This window comes from Dromiciops gliroides, chromosome 2, assembly GCF_019393635.1.
Source record: "Dromiciops gliroides isolate mDroGli1 chromosome 2, mDroGli1.pri, whole genome shotgun sequence".
NCBI lineage: Eukaryota > Metazoa > Chordata > Mammalia > Microbiotheria > Microbiotheriidae > Dromiciops > Dromiciops gliroides.
This window is the reverse complement of record NC_057862.1, coordinates 62,359,674-62,380,942: the sequence shown is the minus strand read 5'-3', so window position 1 is coordinate 62,380,942 and position 21,269 is coordinate 62,359,674. Positions and strand designations below refer to the sequence as shown.

Genomic DNA, 21,269 nt, shown 5'->3' with positions numbered 1-21,269 from the left:
CCCTTCCAATAAATACATAGCATGAATTTTCTCTTCTCCACGCTAAACATCCTTAATATCTTTTTTTTTGGTGGGGGGGGGTGAGGCAATTGGGGTTAAGTGACTTGCCCAGGGTCACACAGCTAGTAAGTGTCACATGTACGAGGCCGAATTTGAACTCGGGTCCTCCTGAATCCAGGGCCAGTGCTCTATCCACTGCACCACCTAGCTGCCCCACATCCTTAGTTTCTTCATCTGATGTTCATGAGAGAGCTCCCAATGCCCACACCATTCTTGTTGTGGCCTGCCACCCTCACTTTGGCCTTACCCAGAACTGAAAATGATATTTCAAATATTGGCTTACTAGGCTATAGGAACTATGACCTCCCTTATTCTGGACCCAATATCTCTCAGTGCAGTCCAAGATCACGTTTGTTTTATGGAAACCTCTGTTGTATTACTGATGGAACATTGAGTTTACAACCCAATAGAAACTCTAAGCTCTTTCTCTCACAAAGAATTATCTAGCTGTATCTCCTCTATCATTGTCTTAGCCTCTTCATTTGTTGAACCCAAATGAAGATCTTAACATTTATCACAATTAAATGGCATTTTATTAGGTTCAGCTCATTGAAGCTCAGATGAATTTTTTATCCAAATGCTACCACTCAGCAGATTAGCTATCCTTTCCATCTTAGTGTCAGAATTTGATAGAATACCATCACCCAAGTCATTGATAAAAATCCAAATTCTCACAGGCCATGGACACATCCCTAAGGCACTCAGTTAGAGATGATCTTTCAAGCTCGTGGGTTCATAGGATTTAGAATTGGAAAGAAGATTAGAAATCAGCTAGTTCGAACCACCTTATGTGAATATGAGGAAATCAGTTTCTAGAGAAAAAAAGAAATTTGCCCATAGCCATATAGCTAATAAGTAGCAGATTTAAATCTAAGTTTGAAAATTCCAAATCTGAAATTCTTCCTATAAATCTACACTTCATTTTGACCAACTAATTGCTACACTTTGGGTCCAATCACTCAACCAGTTTTGAATTCACCTAACTATATCATTGTTTAGTCCACACCTCTTTATCTTGCTAAGACATATACCTTGGAAAACCTTAAGGACCTTTGTATCCACAAGGATAATATAAACGATTATCCAATGCTTTCATTAAATCCCAGGTATACTATTTTCTGTTCCATTTTTCTGACATACCAGTCCAAGAAGTCAGTCAAAGAAAGAAGTGAGGTCAGGATGGAATGTTTTCTTTTTTTCATTCTGGCTTGTAGTAATCATTGCTTCCCTTTCTATATGTTCATCTTTTATATAAAGTGTTCTATAATTTTAAAATAAATAAAAAAGTCAAATCCACTGGGCTATAGTTTTTAAACCTCATACTCTTTCATTAAAAAGGACAATATTTTCCTGTCTACAAACCTGCAGCATTTCTCTTGTTAGCCACGATCTTCCAAAAATCTCTGAGAGACTATTCATCATTATCCCCATGTCTTCCAGTACCCCATGATGTAGTATATTCACGTATGGTGACTTGACCTCATGAAGGGCAACTAGATGTTTCTTTACCATATCCTCACTTGTCTTCAGTTTCTATACCCCACTAGCCATCTTATTCTGTCATTTTCATTCCAAAGATCACTCTTCTTGGCACTAAAAAATCACAAGAAAAATAAAAACTGAGTACAGTTGCTTCCTCGCCATCATTCAATTTCATTGTCTGATTCATCTCAAGCAATGGCTCTGTCCCTTCATTAATCTTCCTAGTGCTCCTAACTTTGAAAAGGGCCTTTTTGCTTTTCTATATTCCTGATTAGCCTCTACTCCTGAGTTTTTGCCTTCCTGACCCTATTATTACAGGAGCCCACCTATCTTTTGAATTCATTCTCCTTTATTTGAAATTGCTTCCGTCTTCTATACATGTCATTTTACGACCTAAGTTTGTGCACAAATTCTCTGTACTTCCTTGGATGACCTTCCTTTCTTCCCCATGAGAATAATTTGCATTTATGTTGTCAGTGCAATAGGATTGGGAAGTTCCCTAGAACAAAATTCTGACTTCCCCTACAGAATGTTAGGGCATAGGATCTTATTTTTCCTTTCTCAAAACTATGAAATGTGCTTTCTCCAAATTTAGAGTATATTTCATATCATTCATACCTTTCCTTTCTTTCTCTATGGCAAATTCCAACATGGAGAGGCCATTTTCTTCTAAGGTTTCCATCTCTTCAACTTCATCAATGAGTCCTTCTATACTAATCAGAATTGAGACCAGAGTAGCCACTGTCTTAATCATTTTATTTACCTTTTTGAAGATTGGGGTTATTATTAAGGTATCAAGTCATTATCAGTACTGTGCTTATGACCTAGAGATCCAGAATATGTCAATAGAGTAGAAAATACCCCCTTCCTATATCACTAATATACTCTACCTCCTGGCTAGGTTTGTGATATATTTCTCAAACACCTAAGTATTTCTGTTTCTCCCTCCACTAATTCTCACCTAAATGCTCTACCATATTTCTCTATGCCAGTTCCTAGATTTCTTCACAAGGGGAAAAAAAAAATATATATATATATATATATATATATATATATATATATATATATGGGGGGGTGCGTGGGGCAATGAGGGTTAAGTGACTTACCCACGGTCACAGCTAGTAAGTGTCAAGTGTCTGAGGTCAGATTTGAACTCAGGTCCTGAATCCAGGGCTGGTGCTTTATCCACTGCACCATCTAGCTGCCCCCAAGAGTATATATTCTTAATATTTAATCCCACCTCCATTGCCCCTTTTATCTAGTCTGTTCCTTTAAAAATATTTTACATTCCCATGACATACTCTAATCATGAGACACCACAGTACTTCTCGCTGATTCATACAGAGTCAAATTTACCTCCTTGAATCAGGATTTATTCTTGACCTTGTTCAGTATCCCTTTTTTTTTTTTTTTTACATTTGTGTACAAACTTCAAAGATCAAGCTTTTGTCTGTCTAGTGCTCCTTTTCTATTGTTTCATGTGGATTACTCATAATTTTTTACTGATTATCTTCTTGCTATGACGTACCTTCTCCAAAGCATGTATCTTAGCAGATACATGGGCAGTATATTCTCTTTCCCTTTTCAGTTTATAGTACTCTTAATCTGATTTGCAAAACTCCAAGCAAATAATGTACTGCCTGAACTTTTACTAGACATTCTCCAATTTTAGACAAAAACCAGGGATTACTATTTCAATCCATGATCCAGGAACCAAATTACTATCAGAAATAATATTTTCTATTTGGATTTTTATTGCTAGGTTTTGTTTTTATATATCCCAGAGGTCTCCCTTGTATCCCTTCCCTTCCTATGTCCCAGAGAATATATATATATATATATATATATATATATATATATATATATATATATATATATGTGTGTGTGTGTGTGTGTGTGTGTGTGTGTGTACAAACATTTCTGTTTATATGTATATTATATATATGTGTGTGATATTTATAGTAACAAATTATTATGACAATTTTTTTTTGTGTGAGGCAATTGGGGTTAAGTGACTTGCCCAGGGTCACACAACTAATAAGTATTAAGTGTCTGAGGCCGGAATTAAACTCAGGTCCTCCTGAATCCAAGGCTGGTACTCCATCCACTGCGCTACCTAGCTGCCTGACAAATATTTTAAAGAGGAAAAATGAGTAAAACAAATCAATATACATATCCAAAAATCTAACCTCACATACAATATCCCACACCTGTAGACCACTCTTATCCTGCAAGGAGAGACAGAACCATCTTCTTAATTATTTCCTACATCTGTCCTTCTCTCCTGAGAAGCCTATCACTTCCATAAAAATCGACCATGGAAACAGCACCTATGTACCTTAATGTCTAGCTTCTTGTCCTGGAAGGCCAAAGATACCTATCAATGCTTTCTAAGTTCCTGCTGACAGTATCATTTGTTGCCTTATGAATCATCACATGTGGGTAGTGGTGCCAGTTTTGAAAAGCCTCAGAGGACTCTCTGTCAAAGTCTAGAAAATACATGTCCAAGGAAACCCACAGCCATCTCTAGTAACTGTGACAGGTTGACAAATGTGTGCACACCTCATCGGAGTTGGCTCTTCATTCCACAAGCACTTGCCTCTTCTTCCTTTGATCACAGACAAGTGAACTGTCTCCTGGGAGCAACATCTGAATCCACACTATCATTCTTTTGAGCATAAGAAGCTGCTTCCTCCCCATATTGTCCAGTATCACCCTCTATAGGGAGATCGAAGGGAATAAGCATTTATTAAGTGCCTACTATGTGCCAGGCACTGTGCTATGTACTTTAGAAATATCTCATTTGATCTTCACAACAACCTTTCCAGGTAGATATTTTTATTATTCCCATTTTACAAATGGGCAAACGGAAGCACACAGAGGTTAAGCGACTTGCCCAGGGTCACATCCCTAGTAAGTGTCTAGGGCTGGATTTAAACTCAGGTTTTCCTGACTCCAGGGCCAGCACTTCATCCACTGTACCACCCGGCTGGCAGCCAGGTGGCACAGGAGAGAACTTTCTAGCTATTATGTACCTCCAAGTGCTTCTTCTTTTTGCTTTCCTTCATTGAGTTCCATTTTTTCCACCTTCTACCATGAAAAGCAACATGGTGCAGTGGAAATAACATCAGATTGGGAGTCAGAGATCTGGTTTTGAATCCCATTTTTTCTATTTATTCTCTAGATACTCTTGGAAAAGTCAGTTAAAATCTCTGGGCATCAGATCCCTAATCTGTAATATGAGGGTGGGATTGGGCTTGGGGATGGATGGAATGAAGGACATTCAGGATTTCTTCTATCTCTAAAGCTTGAATCCTATCTTTTGGACTAGGATTCCCCTTCAGGTTCTTTTCCTTCATTGTTGCCCCCTGGGAGAACTTCCATTCTGTTTAAGGAACGTGTCGTTCTAATAGCCTGGAGAGTGGCTAGGAATGCCTTCTGCCCTCTCACCTTCCCCAAACCAACTTGTACTTTGTTCTTTCATAGCTCTTTCTTCCCTCTGGCAGAAACATAAATGTTGCGCACTTTCATCAGATCAACTATAAAATTTCCTTTGTGCTCCTGACATGCCCATAAAGTCAATCCTCTGTCATTCCTACAAGTAGATCTTGTGGCTAATTCAGGGCCAACACGCCTATTTGCCATACCTGTTAGTGCTGGCATTCAATTTGCAGCAGCTCAGGAGAGAAGCTTTATATATTTAGAGAAGGCTTTCTACCTTTTCTCCTGATATGTCTGCTTTGTTCAGTGTCCTTTGATGGGCAATTAGCATGTTCCTACCAAGCCCTTATACAAACAGAAGCTACTTAGCCATACTCAAAGAGAAAGTTGAAGCAGAAACTCAATTATCAGTGGGTAGGGGATAGAAGTGAGGGAGGTAATTAGTTTTGAACAAATAAAGCATACTAAGAGACTTGAAACAATACCTTGCCAGTTCTCTGGCTATAGTGCCCTTTGTCCCTGTTAACTATCAGAGTTAGCAGACTTTAATTCAGGTCTATACTATTTACTAACTGTGTGACCTGTGTGCCAGTGAGACAAGGAATATAACCAGATCCAAAGACTCAAAAATAAATATCACAGAGAGGCTAAAGGAGACTTAGGGCATAGTAGGTCTGAGCAGACTACAACAGATAACACCTAAGGAGCTTCTGAAGATAGAAGTAGAAGACACCATTGAGGAAATGGATAATTAGAAACCATTGGCTGATTATCTGGAGAGGGTAAAGAATGACAAGGGGACAGTCAGGCTGTTCCATTGGTCCCCTTACAATGTCATGAACGTTAGAGTAGTGGACCCCTTGTGAAGAACTTATTCCAACAATGACCTTCAGGTCATTGACAAGAGTCCCACAAGTTGCACAGGACTGGATGGGTTGTGATGTTGATTATTGGAGTGATCTTGGTCAAGGTTTAACAACTCTGAGTCTCTGTTTCCTTCTCTGTAAAAAGCGGTTGGATTAGATGTAGGCTAAAGCAAAATCCTATGATATGGGGAATAGTATACTCTGGGGACCTAGTGCCAGAGGTCTAAAGCTCCTTCCAGATCCCCTGAACAGAGCACAAGGTGGAAACATTGGTGATTCTGGAGCCAGACAGCCTAAGTTGTTCAAACCCCACCTCTGATGATTAATACCTATATGACCTTAGACAAATCACTTAACTTCTCTGGGCCTCATTTTCTTTATCTGTGAATGGGGAGAGTTAAACTAGATCGCCTCTGAGAGCCCTTCTAACTCTAGACTAATTATTATTCTACTTTTCTATCTTTATTTCATACATTCTATATATGAGTCAAACTGCATGCTAAAATGGATATAGTACTAAACTTTGAAGCACGATTGTATGAAGGTCTTCCTGACTTTAGCACCTATGCATATGCCTCAGGAAAGTCATTTAACTGTTCTGTGCCTCAGTTTCCTTATCTGTAAAATTCAATGGTTCCCTTACAGCCCTTCCTATTCTCTTATCTCTTCCAACCTTTCATACATTCATACAGACTATCTCCCCATTACTAGGATCTACTCTCTTCTCATCCATGCCTTCCGAAGTGCTATGTTTGAAAGCTGAGCTCAAGTGCTTCTTTCTTCCAGAAAGCTTTCCCTCATCCCTAGCTCAAATGTCTTTGTTCTTCCCCTAAATCTCTTATTGTCTTTCCTTATCATAATCAACTTGCTATTGTATATACATATATGTAAATATATGTATATATATATGTATGTTCAAATATATATGTATATATATATGTATGTGTGATAACCAGGAGTCTGCTATAAATATATAACAACCAGCTCTCCAAATAAATTTAATCTGCATTACATTTTCTCCATCACTTTCTTAAGTCTAGACAACCACATAAAAAATAAATCAAACTTTGATTAGTAGTTTTTGTGGCTATCCAAGGCACAAATCTTCACACTAAAAATTTAATGATCATCTCTCCTGAGTTGCTTCCTGCTTCCTCTAGCAAATATCCTGGTTATATCCCTTCCTGTAGAATGGTGGCTCCTATTGTGATTCCTAGTTTATGGAAAACCATAATGCCTTGCACTTGCTGTGTCAATCCAGTCTTGTGATGTCATTGGTGTAGAGAATTTCCAGGGTGCACAGTGGACTTGGAATCAGGAAGACTCATCTTCATGAGTTTAAAACAGGTCTTAGACATTAGCTGTGTGTCCCTGGAGAACCCGTTTGCCTCAGTTTCTTCATCTGTCAAGTGAGCTGGACAAGAAAATAGCAAACCACTGCAGTATCTTTGCCAAGAAAACTCCCAAATGGGGTCAAGGAGAATCAGACAGGATTGAAACCATTCAACAACAACAAGGAAATTCCCTGTGAGGAATCTCCCTGTAGCAAAGCAGATCAGCAGCTTTTCTGCTACTTATACTTTGACAGTTGCTGAGGCACTGAAAATTTAAGTGACGTGCCCAGGCTTACACAGATAATCTGTGCCAGAAGGAGCCCTTGAACCCACGTCTTTCTGACTCCAAAGCCAGCTTTCTATCTCCAGCACAGGCTCTCCTTCACCTTGTACTCTATATGTAGGTGTTTATTAAGTGTTTGGTAAATTGGAGTAAATGAAAGGGGTGCTGGTTGTGGTTACTGAGTCAGGAGTGGGGGAGGTCACATCAGACTCCAAAAGGCCTGGGGATGAGATAATGAGAGTAAAAAACAATATTACTTCGAGGTGTGGGTGGACAAGGAATGTGTCAGAAGCTTGGCTGTGGGGAACTTGCTACATACGCACTCAGCCCAAGGAACTGGGCACACTTGCTCCTAGGGTCCAGTTATAGAAGGAATGACACCAACAATAACCAATGGCTTCGATGTCTTCCGGTGTTGGCATCAGAATCTGGTTCACCTTTGTACATAGCAAAGACAGTGCAGCCAACCACCTGGAGGGCAAGGAAGGCAGATAATAGCACATATGCCAAGGGAGCAGAACTGAAGCATTGTATCTCACAGGATTCCTTCCATGTGTAGGGGGTCTCTCTTGCCCCCATCTCCTCCTTGGCCCCTCTGCCCTGGAAGCCTTTATATCCCCTAGACTAGAAACAGTTTAGAGGAAAGGTAAGGCCAGATGGACTACAGAAAAAAGCAGAACTGTACTGGGGGAGGAGATGAGGTTTGAGCCAAGCTGTGGGTGCACTTGGACTTAGCTCAGAGAAGGATGGCACTTTGAGATGCTGGCAGAAGGAAGGGTGAGTATTCCTAGTAGAGAACACTCTCAAAGTGAGGAGATGCAGGAAGAAGGGATGAGAACTCTCCCTCCTTTACAGAGAGAGCCTGGCACGGAGGGATTCCGTAGGGATCATGATGGCGCTGACTGGGCTCCCCATTTAGTCTGACATGCCAGCTGGGCCACAAGATCTGAAGAAAACAAGAGGTGAAATGGAAATTTCCCTGGAACTTTAATCGAGGCAACCTTATAGGCTAGGGATTCTTAGAGATGCTTGGGGGGGGATCCATCTTACCCCAGGATTGAAAGTCCTGGGCTTTTCCTTACCATAGACAGGCCCTGATCAAAGCAGAGAAAGGGTTCTCTCTTCTCTCACGTTTCCTGATAATTGTTCTTGAGCCATATAAGGAATGTGGAAGTGCCCTTTATTCTTCCAGGCTGCCATGGGGGAGGAAGCTAATTGGAGCTGCCTAACCTGATGCACAGGTTCCGGTTGCCAAAAAGGGGAGAGAAAATCTAGGCTCCCCCAGTCTCCCTCCCCCGGCATCATTAGCAGCAACAGCAGCAGTAGCAGTAGCAGTAGCATCCCCACCAAGCGGAGGCATGTGCCTGCAACCCACAGACCCCACCGAGCTCTGCTAGGGCTGCTTTTGAATCAGGCAGCCCTCCCCTCAGCCAACCGCGGGCCCGGACAGGGCGTGACGTCAGCTTCAGGCTTTCTGTTCTCTAGCCCAAAGAGCCCGGGGCTCTTCAGAGCCGAGCTGGCGGGAAGCAGAGGAGGCAGGCAGGCAGAGTGGCAGGAGAACCACCACAACAAACAAGGAGAACGAACCCGGGCTGGGATGGAAAGAGGGATGATTTCGGCCGGCTGGAGCTGAGGGCCCCACTGCTGACAGCCTAAAGCTCCGTCTGTCGCCTTATCATCACCAGGAGGTTTTTTGTTGTTTTTGGTTTTTTGTTTTTTTTTTTTTTTTTGCTGCCTGATCACAGGCTTTTATGTACATACTGCAGAAGACAATGAGGGTAAGTTTTCCTTTCTCTTCTTGGGCACCGGACAATGAGTCTGGATAGCAAAACTAAGGGGGCTGGGGTTTTGGCTAAAAGCACCCGCCAAGTGCGGAAGCATCCCAAGGGAAACGAAAGGATGGGGGCAGCCAAAGACCTCCCCCCGCCCCGATCTTTCTAAAATTCTCCACGCTGCTGAGAATGGATGAAAAGGATGGTTAGATTTCTCCTGGTATTTGGTCTGGGAGAGAGTGAGACTATTAGGGGCAGAATTTGCCGGGAAGAGACCTTGATTTCAAGGCACACCTGCTTCCTTGGCATTTGAAGATATTGTATCTTTGCCCTGGCTGTTTAGAGAACCCTAGTATCTTGCGAATAGAACTGGAAAGGACCTTGGAAGCCATCTAGTACTATACTCGGACCCCCAGTTTTCTCATCTGGAAAATACGATTGACTGAGTGAATTCCTCGTTAGGTTATATGTGTGGAGATTGGACCCCTGGACTCCAAGCCCAGCATTCTACCCATTGGAGTCTGCTGCCTTGGGTCTGGGGGAATCTGCCTCGCTGATGGAACGGTGTAGCAGACGGACAGAACATCTATTTCCTGGTCAGAGTGACCTGTTCAGTTGCCGAGGGCTCAGGAGGTCAGCCCAGGCGGCTGGTCCGAGCAAGATGAGGGTGAATCTGAAGTTAATAGGGAGAGAGAATCTTTCTCCCTTCAGTGTCTTAGGGACAGAGGGAAAAAGTTGTTAGGTTAATGAATTAGAAAAATATTTTGATAACCATATTCCAATGTAGTTGCTTTCCTTTGTAATGGTATGCATTTTATTTTATGTATTAAAAATACTATTCTGAGAAAGGGTTCCCTGGATAAGGGTTCATAGACAAAAAAAAAGTTAAGAAATCCTGATCTTGGGCAGATCTGGCTAAATTCAAGTGTATCGATTTGCCTGTTTCTTTATTTGAGGATGGAGCGAATGAAAGTGTACACACTAAGGGGTAACTGATCAAAAACGTGCTGATTGGATGTTTGCCTTGTTCCGTGCAACCAGGAAGGGATCCTTCATAGTGGGTGGTTTTGCATAGGGAAAATCCACCAGTGCCCAAGGAGTTAAATAGGAAAGGGGATAGGAGTGATGAAGCAGTCAGTGTATGCCCTAGAAAGCCACCGTTTATAGTAACAGATGCAGTATTCTCTGGGCTGGGAAAGAAGAGTTTTTGTTTGTTTGCTTCCAAGAATACAGTCACCAGAGTCACATTAGTAATGTTGACAGTGTTATTTGTGTTTCACATTTTTCCTGGGAAGCCCCATGCTCAATAAGCCCCAGGGGCTTCTAACTTCTAGTTGAGTCCAACTCCCTGGAGATGGGCAGGGACTCTTCCACCTCCTCCCCTTCCACCTTATTCTTCTTCCTTCCAGATTCCAACCATAGTAAACAGCCTGGGACATTCTGCTTAAAATTTCCATGATGCTGGCTTATTACCCAGCAATACCTGAGTAGCTTTGGACTGGACTTTACTACCCTAGACTGTACCATTAGTACTCATTCATTTCCTGTCAAGGTTGATCATGAAGCATAGAGTTAGCCCAAAATGTGATGGTGGACTGGATTGATGACTGTACAAGCTCCAGTTACTGCACAATTATCTAAGAAGAGTCAAAGAGTGTGTGTGTCTAGTTCTCTCATCCTTCTAGAGAGGACCTAATGCCACACGTGTTCTCATGCTTCCTTGGGACAGACACACCCGTGTTAATGCAACAAGGAAGTATTTTGCTCTTTCTTTATATATTTCCTCCTCACATTCCATATAATTATGTGGCATTTGCCACATTCTATGCATTTTTATTTTATTCCAAAAGCCTACTTAGTCACCTGGGCTTTAAGTAAAGGCAGGCTGAGATGGAAGTTCTCTAGAGGTGGAGATATTAGTACCTGACTGTCCTACTTTGTGACAAACAGTTGAAACATCTGCTCAGGCTCACCTACACCCATGCCCATGTAAGACCATCTCTTTGCTGTAAGGGAGGTCTAGATCCTAGGAGATCTGAAAACATTTGTTCTTCTATTCATACCTCCAACTCAGATGAAGCTGTTAAAGCAGGTGTTAGGGGAGTGGATGAGAGAATCCTTTGATTTGTACTTCATGGGCTCAACATAGACTCCTTATACCTATGTAAGTATGACTTTTCTTGATCAGAACACGACTGGGTTAATATTGGCAAACTCACCAGAATGCCACAGAGGAACAAGAGTATCCTCAACTTTCTACATGTGGGTGAGATCAGAAGGTTACTTTCAGATCTTCCAATATACCCCTTAGTCTACTTAGACTTATTCATTCCTGCTTGTTGCTTTAAGATTTTTTTTAATTGGGGGGGAAAAAAAAAACCCTCGCGCTCCAGCCAAAATCTCTTGGAACTTCCACAGGGGGTAAATAGCCATTATTGTGGTTGTGTTTTAAATGATGAATTTCCTGCTTTTTAATGCTGGTTGAAACCTCAGTGGAAAGTACACTCTAAAAGACCCCCACATATATTTTTTGTGTGACTTCCTTACATTTTTGACCAGCCTGGAGGAAGAGCACTCTTGAGAAAGCTTAAAAAGGAGTCATGGCCCTCCCAACCCACAAACAAATGAAGTCTAGAAATTCCCATTTCTCTTTCACTTCTATGGGGCTCTCTCTGGGGCCAGGAGTGAGGAGACACAGACTGACTGGTTGCATGATCAACCAGTTTCTGTCTTCTCTGAATCTGGTAACCCCAGAAGGAGGTAGAACTGGGATTAGAGTAGGATTAAGTATGGGCAGAGAGAATACCCATTTTTTCTGACAACCATGGAAAATATTTATAGCCTTTAACACTTTCATTGTTTTGCCAGGGATAGGGAGGAGGCTATCAGAGGGCTCAGATTCAGATCTTGCTTTTGACTTGGTAGCTCCCTGTGTCTGATCTGTTGTTGCTGTTGCTGTTGCTGCTGCTGCTGCTGGTGCTATTGTTGTCGTTTGTGAGCATTTACAGTCATGTCACAATTTAGGCGCTTAATTCACAAGTGACACACAGTAGTTTGTAAGTTTTGCAGAGTCCAACATTTACATTCAGTAGAGGTGAAGAGTTACATCCTTAAAAGAATCCTACACAGGCTAATGTCCTTGGAACTTATTTAATTCAACAATTATTTATGAAGTACTACTATTTGTCTAGCACAGTGACGCCTAAAGTGTAGTCCTTTTCTTTGTGATTGAGTGAGTCTCTTTTATGGGCAAATCATTTCAATAGAATTGCCTGGGGTGTATAGGGGTTTTCTACTCTGGATTTAACCTATAGCTGGGTGGGTGGAGGAAATCGTTTATACTTATTATTTACCTGCCAGATGTTTAGAGAAGTCTTCCCATAGCCAGAAAAAGCCACTGAGAGATGGGCAGTGTCTGTGTTACTTGTGATAACTCAAGCTCTGCCAAACTGGACTCCGTGCTGCCTCCCATTTACATCCCAAACTTCCCAGACTCCATGCCTTTGCAAATGTTGTTCCCCATAGCTGGAATGAACTCAATTGTCCCTCAGTTGCCCACTCACTCCCTTACTTTGGGGAACACCTTTTACTCCTTCTTACTACCAGGAAGAGCCCCTAAAGTGTTCTCCTAAAGATATTACTGTGTTTGCTTTTCTATTTTTTCAGTATGGACCTGTACCTGATGTCTTCTCCATCAAAATATAAATTCCTTGAAGGCAAAGGGTTGTTCAGATTTTGCCTTTTTATCTTTGTCTTTGTCTGGAGCTTGGCCCCATGGCTGGCATATAGTAAGCATTTAATAAATGCTTGTTAACTGACTGTTTTCCCAAGGCACAGGGAGAAAGTATTTTAGTCTCCCTGAATAGGCTAATGGAAAAATAATGTGGCACAGACATTAAGATCCTAGAGGAGATCAATAAGAAAGCTAGGTACCCAGTTCTCTGAATTTCCAGTGCTCCATCATACCCTGAATGTCTTTTATATTAAGGATTTTGAGGAAATAACACTTTGGTTTGGCATATGAGTTTCTGTTTTTGTGGTTTGGTGTTTGGGTTCAAGTATGGAGCTCCATTTATAAAAATCATATGAGACAAAGTAAAAATTCTTATTCTTGTGGAGCAGCTTAAAGGAAGAGACAAGATTGTGGGCTCTTAAAATATGTAATTACTTGGGGCAGCTAGGTGGCACAGTGGATAGAGCAACTGCCCTGGAGGCAGGAGTACCTGAGTTCAAATCCAGCCTCAGACACCTAATACTAGCTGTGTGACCTTGGGCAAGTCACTTAACCCCAATTGCCTCACTAAAAAAAAAAATGTAATGACTTATTCTGACACATTACAAGTTGGGTCCTCTCATCTAATCTAACAGTATCCAGAATCTCCTTGACAATGAACTTTACAGACTGAGCCAAGGAAACAACACAGACTAGAAGGGAGGCGGGAAAGGAGATATAGGGGCCTTGAAGGAAAATGGAGCCAACTAGATTGCTGAAATCCCAGCCTAGTCAGTGGTGGTGGCAGTGGAATTTATAGAACACTTTGCTTTCAGTTTTTGCTCTTCACATAAACTGGAGTCTTAGTTGGAGAGGAGCCCACCAGGACAAGCAAGGCTGGAATGACAGCTCACCATGGGGCTGTAAACATCTCAACTTGGCCAGACTGGCTGTCCCTTTCACTTGGAAAAAGTACCCCCAAACCTTTCCTTTGAGAATTAGGGAGAGGGGAATAGGGAGGACAGAATGAAGATGGCACCCACCCTCACATACTGGGAAAGGGAGTGAAGGAGGCAGAGTATAGTAGTGAACGGGTCTATTGTCTATTCTATAAAGGGCATATTTAGAATGCTATCTTTACACTCACATACAGAGGCAGGATTGGAGGTGTGGGCCGGGCACGTGCCTATGAAATGCCCAAGTTTTAATCCCCATTCTGATCCAGCCTATTATGTGACTTGAAGCCTACCAGAGTCTCATCTCTGTGTTTCTATAGAAGCTGGAGAAAGGTAAATTTCATTTCAATGTAAAGAATCTTTTGTGAATGACAAAAGGTAGAATTGACTGCCACTTTCTCACTGGAGGTGTTTTAGCAAAGGCCAAATGACTACTTGTCAGAAATAGTGTAAAGGAGATTCCTCTGTGACTAGATGGCTCCAGATGTGGCCCCTTTTAACTTTGAAATTATGGGATGGTCTACCTCAAACCCCAGCCCTGTGTTGCCTGCTTGAGTAGGGTCTCTGCCTGCACTAGCCTGCCAGGAATTCCCTGACAGAAGACAAGCAGGTTATACACAGTGGGTCCCCATAATAGCAAGTGCAATAGTATCTTTCGAAGAAAAAAAAAACTACCTAAGAATGTTCTTCTATGTCCCTCCACCTCACCCCTTGTAGGGATTTTCAGAGGGAAACAAACCATCCTCCTCCCCCTGGGAACAGCCCAAGCCCTCAGGCATGACAGAAAGGGGACATATTCTGTCTACATCTGGTCTTGTGCTCAACGAATGGCAGTTTATCGCTTGCACAATAAACAGCAGAGGCCAGCGATCTCTCCCACAGTGCTGCTTGCATGGTCAATCTGCAAATTTCAGAGGAGCTAAAGTCCCAGACTGTGGAGTTTTTTAGTTCTGAAAGAATCACAGGGAGTTAACAAATTTTCCCCTTGTTTAATATGAGAAATAAGTGAAGGAAAGCCTAGCAGTCACCCAAGAACTGGCATTTCACTTCAGCCACAAAGGCATCTTGTAGGTGGGTGGTGGATGGAGGTTTTCTTCCCTCCCCTAGTCCTTCTGAGATCACTCAAATATGTAGCTTCTGTACAATGCCCACAGCCAGCCAACCTGAGGAGGAGGAAGATCACATAAAGAGAGTCTTTGAGATGTCTTATGGCCTCTTTTCCCCCCACCTAGGAAACTATGCCCCAGACACCAATCTTCTCCAGTATGCTTGGGTCTAGTTGTAGCGGACAGGTGCAGCCAGACATGGGAGAGCGGAGTGGCGGAGACCTCGTTTTCCAGGATGGGAATCTTATCTCCGGATCCCTAGAAGCCTTGATTGAGCACCTGGTGCCCACCGTGGATTACTATCCAGATGTAAGTAGACTGCTGGATGGGGGTGGGGGAGAAAGAGCTTGCTTTATATGTACTAGGCATGACAGTCATCTTACCAAAACCCAGCCTTGCTTGAGACAGACAGAGCCAGCAGAGTTTAATTACCCCACTGTTGCTAAAACACAGGTGGGAAGGTTCTGGACACCTCCTCGGGACTAATGAGGATGCTACCAAATCCTGCCAGGAGACCAAACATAGAAAGAGATGGAAGTGGTTTTGGCAAGCACTGGGATGAGATGAGATTGAAATTGCTTCCTACCCAGGGCAGGAATCCCAGACCCATTCATGCTAGAATTTCAGTACTACCTGGAAGTTTCCTTGAGTCAGCTCATCTGAGAGGCAGAAGCAAGTTCACACCCCACAAAACCTCCTTCAGAGCCAGCACTGGCTGTAGGAATTCTGCAACCCAGCCCAGGATCCACTGCTCCTTCTTGACTTCAGAGGCATTCCATGGAAAGAAAGACGCTTTCTGACCTGGAATGCTACATAGGAATAAAAGGTGATCAAACAAAATTAGCACACTCACCCTGACCCTAATACTTCACCTATTGTCCAAGAGCTTAGGTGCCAACCCATAAAGGGGGATTTCTTTATCTCCATCACCCTGCTCCAATTGTTAGCATTTGCCTTCCTCTTGCCTGTGTGTGTGCTTGATATTGTCTTTGGGGAATCCATTTCCCAACAGGTGACACAGCATGGTGGATAGAGATCTAGCTTTGGAGCCAAAAAGATGTGGGTTCAAGTCCCACCTCTAAAATAAATTGGCTATGGGATCCTTGGCAAGTAAAGAAGGTATTGACCTGAATTGACTGATCCTCATTCCAAACTTTCCTGTACCAATGAAATCACAGACCCAGAGTCTAGCAAAGTAGCCACCACATAGTAGGTACTCAAAATTGCTTATTGAATTTAAACAGAGAAGAACATTGAGGTTAAAAAGATCTATCCCTCTTCATGATGATGATGTGCAACCACGGACTGAGATTATATCCCCCACCTCTAGCACTGAAATTCCCCCTTTCCCTCTCATACACAAACCTGAACACAATTTTCTTTCCTTTATGATTTTTTTTGGCTTCGGGTAGTGGTTTGTTTGGAATTTATAAAAATACAGGCTAGAAAAACATTACCTGAACACACAGAGACATAGATAGACAAACACAGAGATAGACACACAGTACAGAAACACATACACAGATATAGAGACAGACAGACAGACAGACAGACAGACACACACACACACACACACACCCTTTGCCTCATGGTGCCTCTTTCTATTTCCCCACCTGCAAAGGAAATCCTTCCAGGTTCTTTAAAGACCTTAGGTTTGATCGCTACCCCAACAGAACTACATTGGATGTTTTCGGATCAACAGCACCCATTCTTGTCCTTATCTTTTAAACTGAGAGTGTTACAGGATTCACTTAATGATGGTAATTCTACCACTTGTCACTCTCTGCTGAGTTTCCTTAAAGACAGACTTAGAAGGATCCATGCCAGCCTTGAAGAGGAGAAGGAAGCATCTAGGGTGATGAGAGAATTTCCTGGAGGCATCTACACTGCCTCTCCCCCACCCCAGCCCCTAACTATGATTACCCAGGATGCGATTATATCTCTGGCTTCCTCTCAGATTTTCAGGTTTGAGGGTCTCTTGAAACCAATTTTTAGCCCACTGTTCAACAACTGCTACAGTAGTAGTTGTTTGTTTTTTGCTTTTTTTGTTTTTTGTTTTTTCTCTAATCAAACTTTTGTTGACCTGTTATGTTCAGGGCATTGTCCTAGGTACTCTGAGGAAAACAAAAACATAAAGTTTGGTCCCTTGAAGAAACAAAGCATTTACATATAACAATATGTAAGGCAGTAATCTATAGGTGCCAAATTATATATCTATATAAGTCACACAGTTAGTAAGTGTCTAAGGCAGGATTTGACTCCAGACCCAGCACTCTATCCACTGTACTACCCAAATGTTGAAGAAATTAAATGACTTGGTTGAGGTCATTCGACCAGTTTCCTTCAAGGATCGAACTTGAACCCAGATCTTCTTAACTCTAAGGTCATCTCTCCATGTACTAAACTGCATTGCCTCTCTAGCAATGAAATCTTGTTGTTGTTGTTTTTTTTAATAGGTCTGGCCACACCACTCCCTAGATCAATAAGCAGCAGTGGCTTCCACTTGACTCTAGAATGAAAAACTCTTCTATTTGGTTTTTGAAACCAAATCTGTCTTCAACTCACCTTTTCCAGGCTTATTGCTTGGTATTCTCCTTTATTCCCTTTACATTTCAGCCAAACTGGTCTAATTGCCATTCCCCATTCATGACATACCAGCTCCTATCTGCATGCTTTTGCACAGGCTGGAACCTATGCCTAGAATACAGTCCCATCTCCCTTCCACCTTGCAGAAATGCTCTCTTCCTTTGCATCTCTGGTGACACCTACAGGAACCTATCTAGATCTCACAACTAGTAAATTGCTAGTGTGCTTCCTCTATTAGAGCAAATCACAACCTCTATGTACCTCAGTTTCTTCAAACATAAAATAAGGATAATAAAAGCTCCTCGGTCTTAGGGTTGTTGTGAGGATCAAATGAAAGAATAGTTAGAAAGCTATTTGCACATTACCTGGCACATAGTAGGTCCTTAATAAATTATTCTTATTCTACTTATTCTACTCCTTCCTATAAATTGCTTTTTCTTTACTTAGTATATAGTTTGTGTTTAATTTCATAAACATATCCCCCTCCCCTAAAATGTAAACTTCTTGAGGTTAGAGACAATATCATTTTTGATTTTGTATCCCCTGGTACATTACCTATCACAGATATGACAGATGATTATAGCCTATTGAACTAGATGGCATATTCTAGAGGTGAGGAAATTGAAGCAGAGAGAGAGGAAGACCCTCAGTACCGATCACTGAGCTCACCCTGGTCACCTAGCTCAGATCTACAAAAGACAGTGATTCAAATCCAGGCCTCTCCTTCCTCTAGTTCCAGCCCCTGATCCACTACCCTGTAATGGCAGGCAGTAAGTGCTGGAGCAATATGGAAGAAGAAGATGCCCTTCATTCTCTGGTCATGTCACTAACCAAGTTCATTGACCACTGGAATAATATTTGTTCTTGAGGAACCCAACAGTTTTTCAGGGATGGTGGGGGTAGAGAACATTACAACCTCCTCTTAATTATCCATGGCCCTAGGAATTAAAAAAGCCTGTAGATGGGGCAGCTAGGTGGCACAGTGGATAAAGCACCATCTCTGGATTCAGGAGGACCTGAGTTCAAATCCAGCCTCAGACACTTGATACTTACTAGCTGTGTGACCCTGGGAAAGTCACTTAGCCTTCAATGCCCCACCAAAAAAGCCTGTAGATGAGTAAAGTCTTCAACAAACTCACTTTACCCCAACATTTTACGGAAACATCTGCTAAGAGGACCAATAGTCTGATTTACATGGCATCTCCTTTCTCTTCCTGAATCAACTACCTGGTTAGAGGTAATACAGGGGCAGAGAAATGACCCAAAGGCTGAATAACAGTCATGAGCAATAGAGGGATAGACAAGCTGGATTTTTGATCCTTGAGTTATTGAGGCAAAACTAAACTCTTTGGGGAAGTCCTAGAACCAAAGGGAAAGATAAGGGGACTGTGTAGTGGTGGCCATAGCTCTATGTGTTAGCAGATCAGAGCTCAGAGAATTTAGTAGGCGCAGATGGCCAAAAGGCAGAGCATATGAGCTTGTGTCTAAATTGGGAAGTTTGTTTTGTTCATGGAATCCTGTGTGCTAGAGTGGAGGAATGGAATGTCCCAGTCCCTGCCACCGTCATGTCTGAAGACGCATGGCAGACAGATCCCATACGATACAAACTGAGCACAGGGAGCAAAAGCAAAACTTTCTTTCCCCCTTTCCCTCCCTCTTCATCTCCAAACAATATCGGTACATTCTTGGGATATAAAGTAATACCTCCCTCTTTGGTCCTGGGCTTTACTTCCCCACCCCCTCCTCCTTCTCTTAATTGATGGTGTCTCTTAGCAACCCATGTAGACATCAGTGGTATTTGCCTGCCTTTTCACTCAGGAATCACTAACTCCTTTTGTGTTGGGGTTGATCAGTTCTGAGTGTTGAGTATTTGTATAGCCTCACCCCACCTTTTCTTTCTCTGTCCCTCCCTCTCCCCCCCCCTCTCTCTCTTTCCCTCTCTCTCTCTGTCTCTCATCTCTGTCTCTCTGTCTTTGTGTGTTTTCCTGTCTGTCTCTATCTCTCTCTCTTTCTCTCTGTCTCTCTATTTCTCTTTCCACTCCCCCATGCCACCCCCCTCTGCAAATACCTGTTGGCTTTTGTGGGTGATAAGTATGGCCACCACTTCACCCTCACCATGGAGGAGGAGTCATAAAATAACTACAATTTCTCTTTCATTTAACTCCTTTCAGGGCACAGAGTTTTGTATCTCAACTCCCTCAAAGCCCTCTTCATCAAGGAGAGAAGAGTGGGAAAAAGCCATATTACATTAGCAAATCAGACACTGATATCACCCAAAATACCACATAGCTTTCAATAGAAATGACTCAAAATACCCTGCTCCATTGTTCCCTTGGGGACTAGGACTTCTTGCTCTTGGCACTATTAAGTCAACATTGGGGCAGCAAGTATGATTAAGCTGCAGACTGCAAATTTGCTTGCAAAACTCAAGTCAGACACCAACTAGGATACTCTGGGTATATCTAAAGTCAGAAAAAATGTTTTAAAACGACCGGATTGGATGCATTTCCCTAAACTGCTGAACACCTGACTGGGGGTGGTAGGGACAAGGGCCTGCAGCAGAAAAGAGCTGGTCCAAAGGTTCTATGAGAAATATTAATCCAGGTAGTTTTGGCTTTTATAACAGTAATGAGAAAGCAATACCTCATGAAAAAGAAGAGCCCATTAGTCAACCCCACTCTAGTGACAGGTATTTCATAGTGACTAATGACTAGTATTGCAGATGTGCAGTGGCTAGACACTCCCTCTCTTGCACAATCCTATTGGAATCACTCAAATATGTGCCCTCTGTAGAATGGGCAAGATCTTTCCTCTTGGTCCCCTAGGGACAAGGATCTTTTGCTAGGAAAAAACAAACAAATGAACTAGACCAGGAGGCAATTTTTCCAGAAACTAGGGTTCTGCTGCTTCATTCCTTACCCCATACCCAGCCTCCCACTGAAAAGTGCAATCCATGCAGGTACCCCCAGCAGCTCCTGGGCAAATGTCCCATGAGTTTGAGAGAAAAGGAGGTGGCCCAGAAGAAACAGGCCCAGAGTAACCTTGGCCACTCTTTGAATTCATCCTATTACAGGACTTCCTTCTGACTCCTAAGTTTCTTTATGTCCCTCTCTAATAACCTTGGTGATTTCTCAGCTAAATCCTCATGGAGTCATAGGAAACCATTAAAGGGATGTTTCTAAGTAATTAATAGAATGGAGCTCAAGACCAAGGAAGGACCTAGTTCAGAGTACTAGTATTAATAATAAATGAATCAATATCATTTATATATTATTTTAAGGGGTGTAAAATGCCTTACTTCTATCATCTCATTCAATCCTCATAACACTTCTGGGAAGTAGCTGCTATATTTTACAAATCTTCAATTCTTATACACGTATCAGCGATTACATGTGATTACTATCATTTCAGAATAGCTTTATATTATAGTGTACTATTATACTATATGCTAAAAAGTATACTAATACACTACATACTAAAATTGTAATATCTAATATCCCGATTTTACAGATTAAGAAACTGAGACTGAGAGGTTGTGATTTGTTCAGAATCACATTGCTAGGAATTATATGAGGTAGAATTTGAACTCAGGTTTTCTGTCTCCAAGTCCAACATTGCATCTACCATATATTAGGCCACCTAGCTGCTGTACCCTAGTATGAAGGCTTGGA

At 42.1% G+C, this 21,269-nt stretch overlaps 1 protein-coding gene across 6 annotated transcripts in view; it reads left to right on the top strand.

Moving 5' to 3' along the window:
• RASGEF1A (RasGEF domain family member 1A) overlaps positions 1-21,269 on the top strand; it is a 346,198-nt gene that overhangs the window by 297,990 nt on the left and 26,939 nt on the right. For 4 of the 6 annotated variants that reach the window (XM_043986013.1, XM_043986011.1, XM_043986015.1 and 1 more), the window contains one exon: positions 15,139-15,321. In XM_043986013.1, the coding sequence (XP_043841948.1) occupies positions 15,145-15,321 (177 nt within the window). In that variant the 5' untranslated portion in view covers positions 15,139-15,144. Of the gene's footprint in view, positions 1-8,780; positions 9,245-15,138; positions 15,322-21,269 lie in introns of those variants that run through there. The other 2 variants (XM_043986014.1, XM_043986010.1) reach the window with 2 other exon arrangements.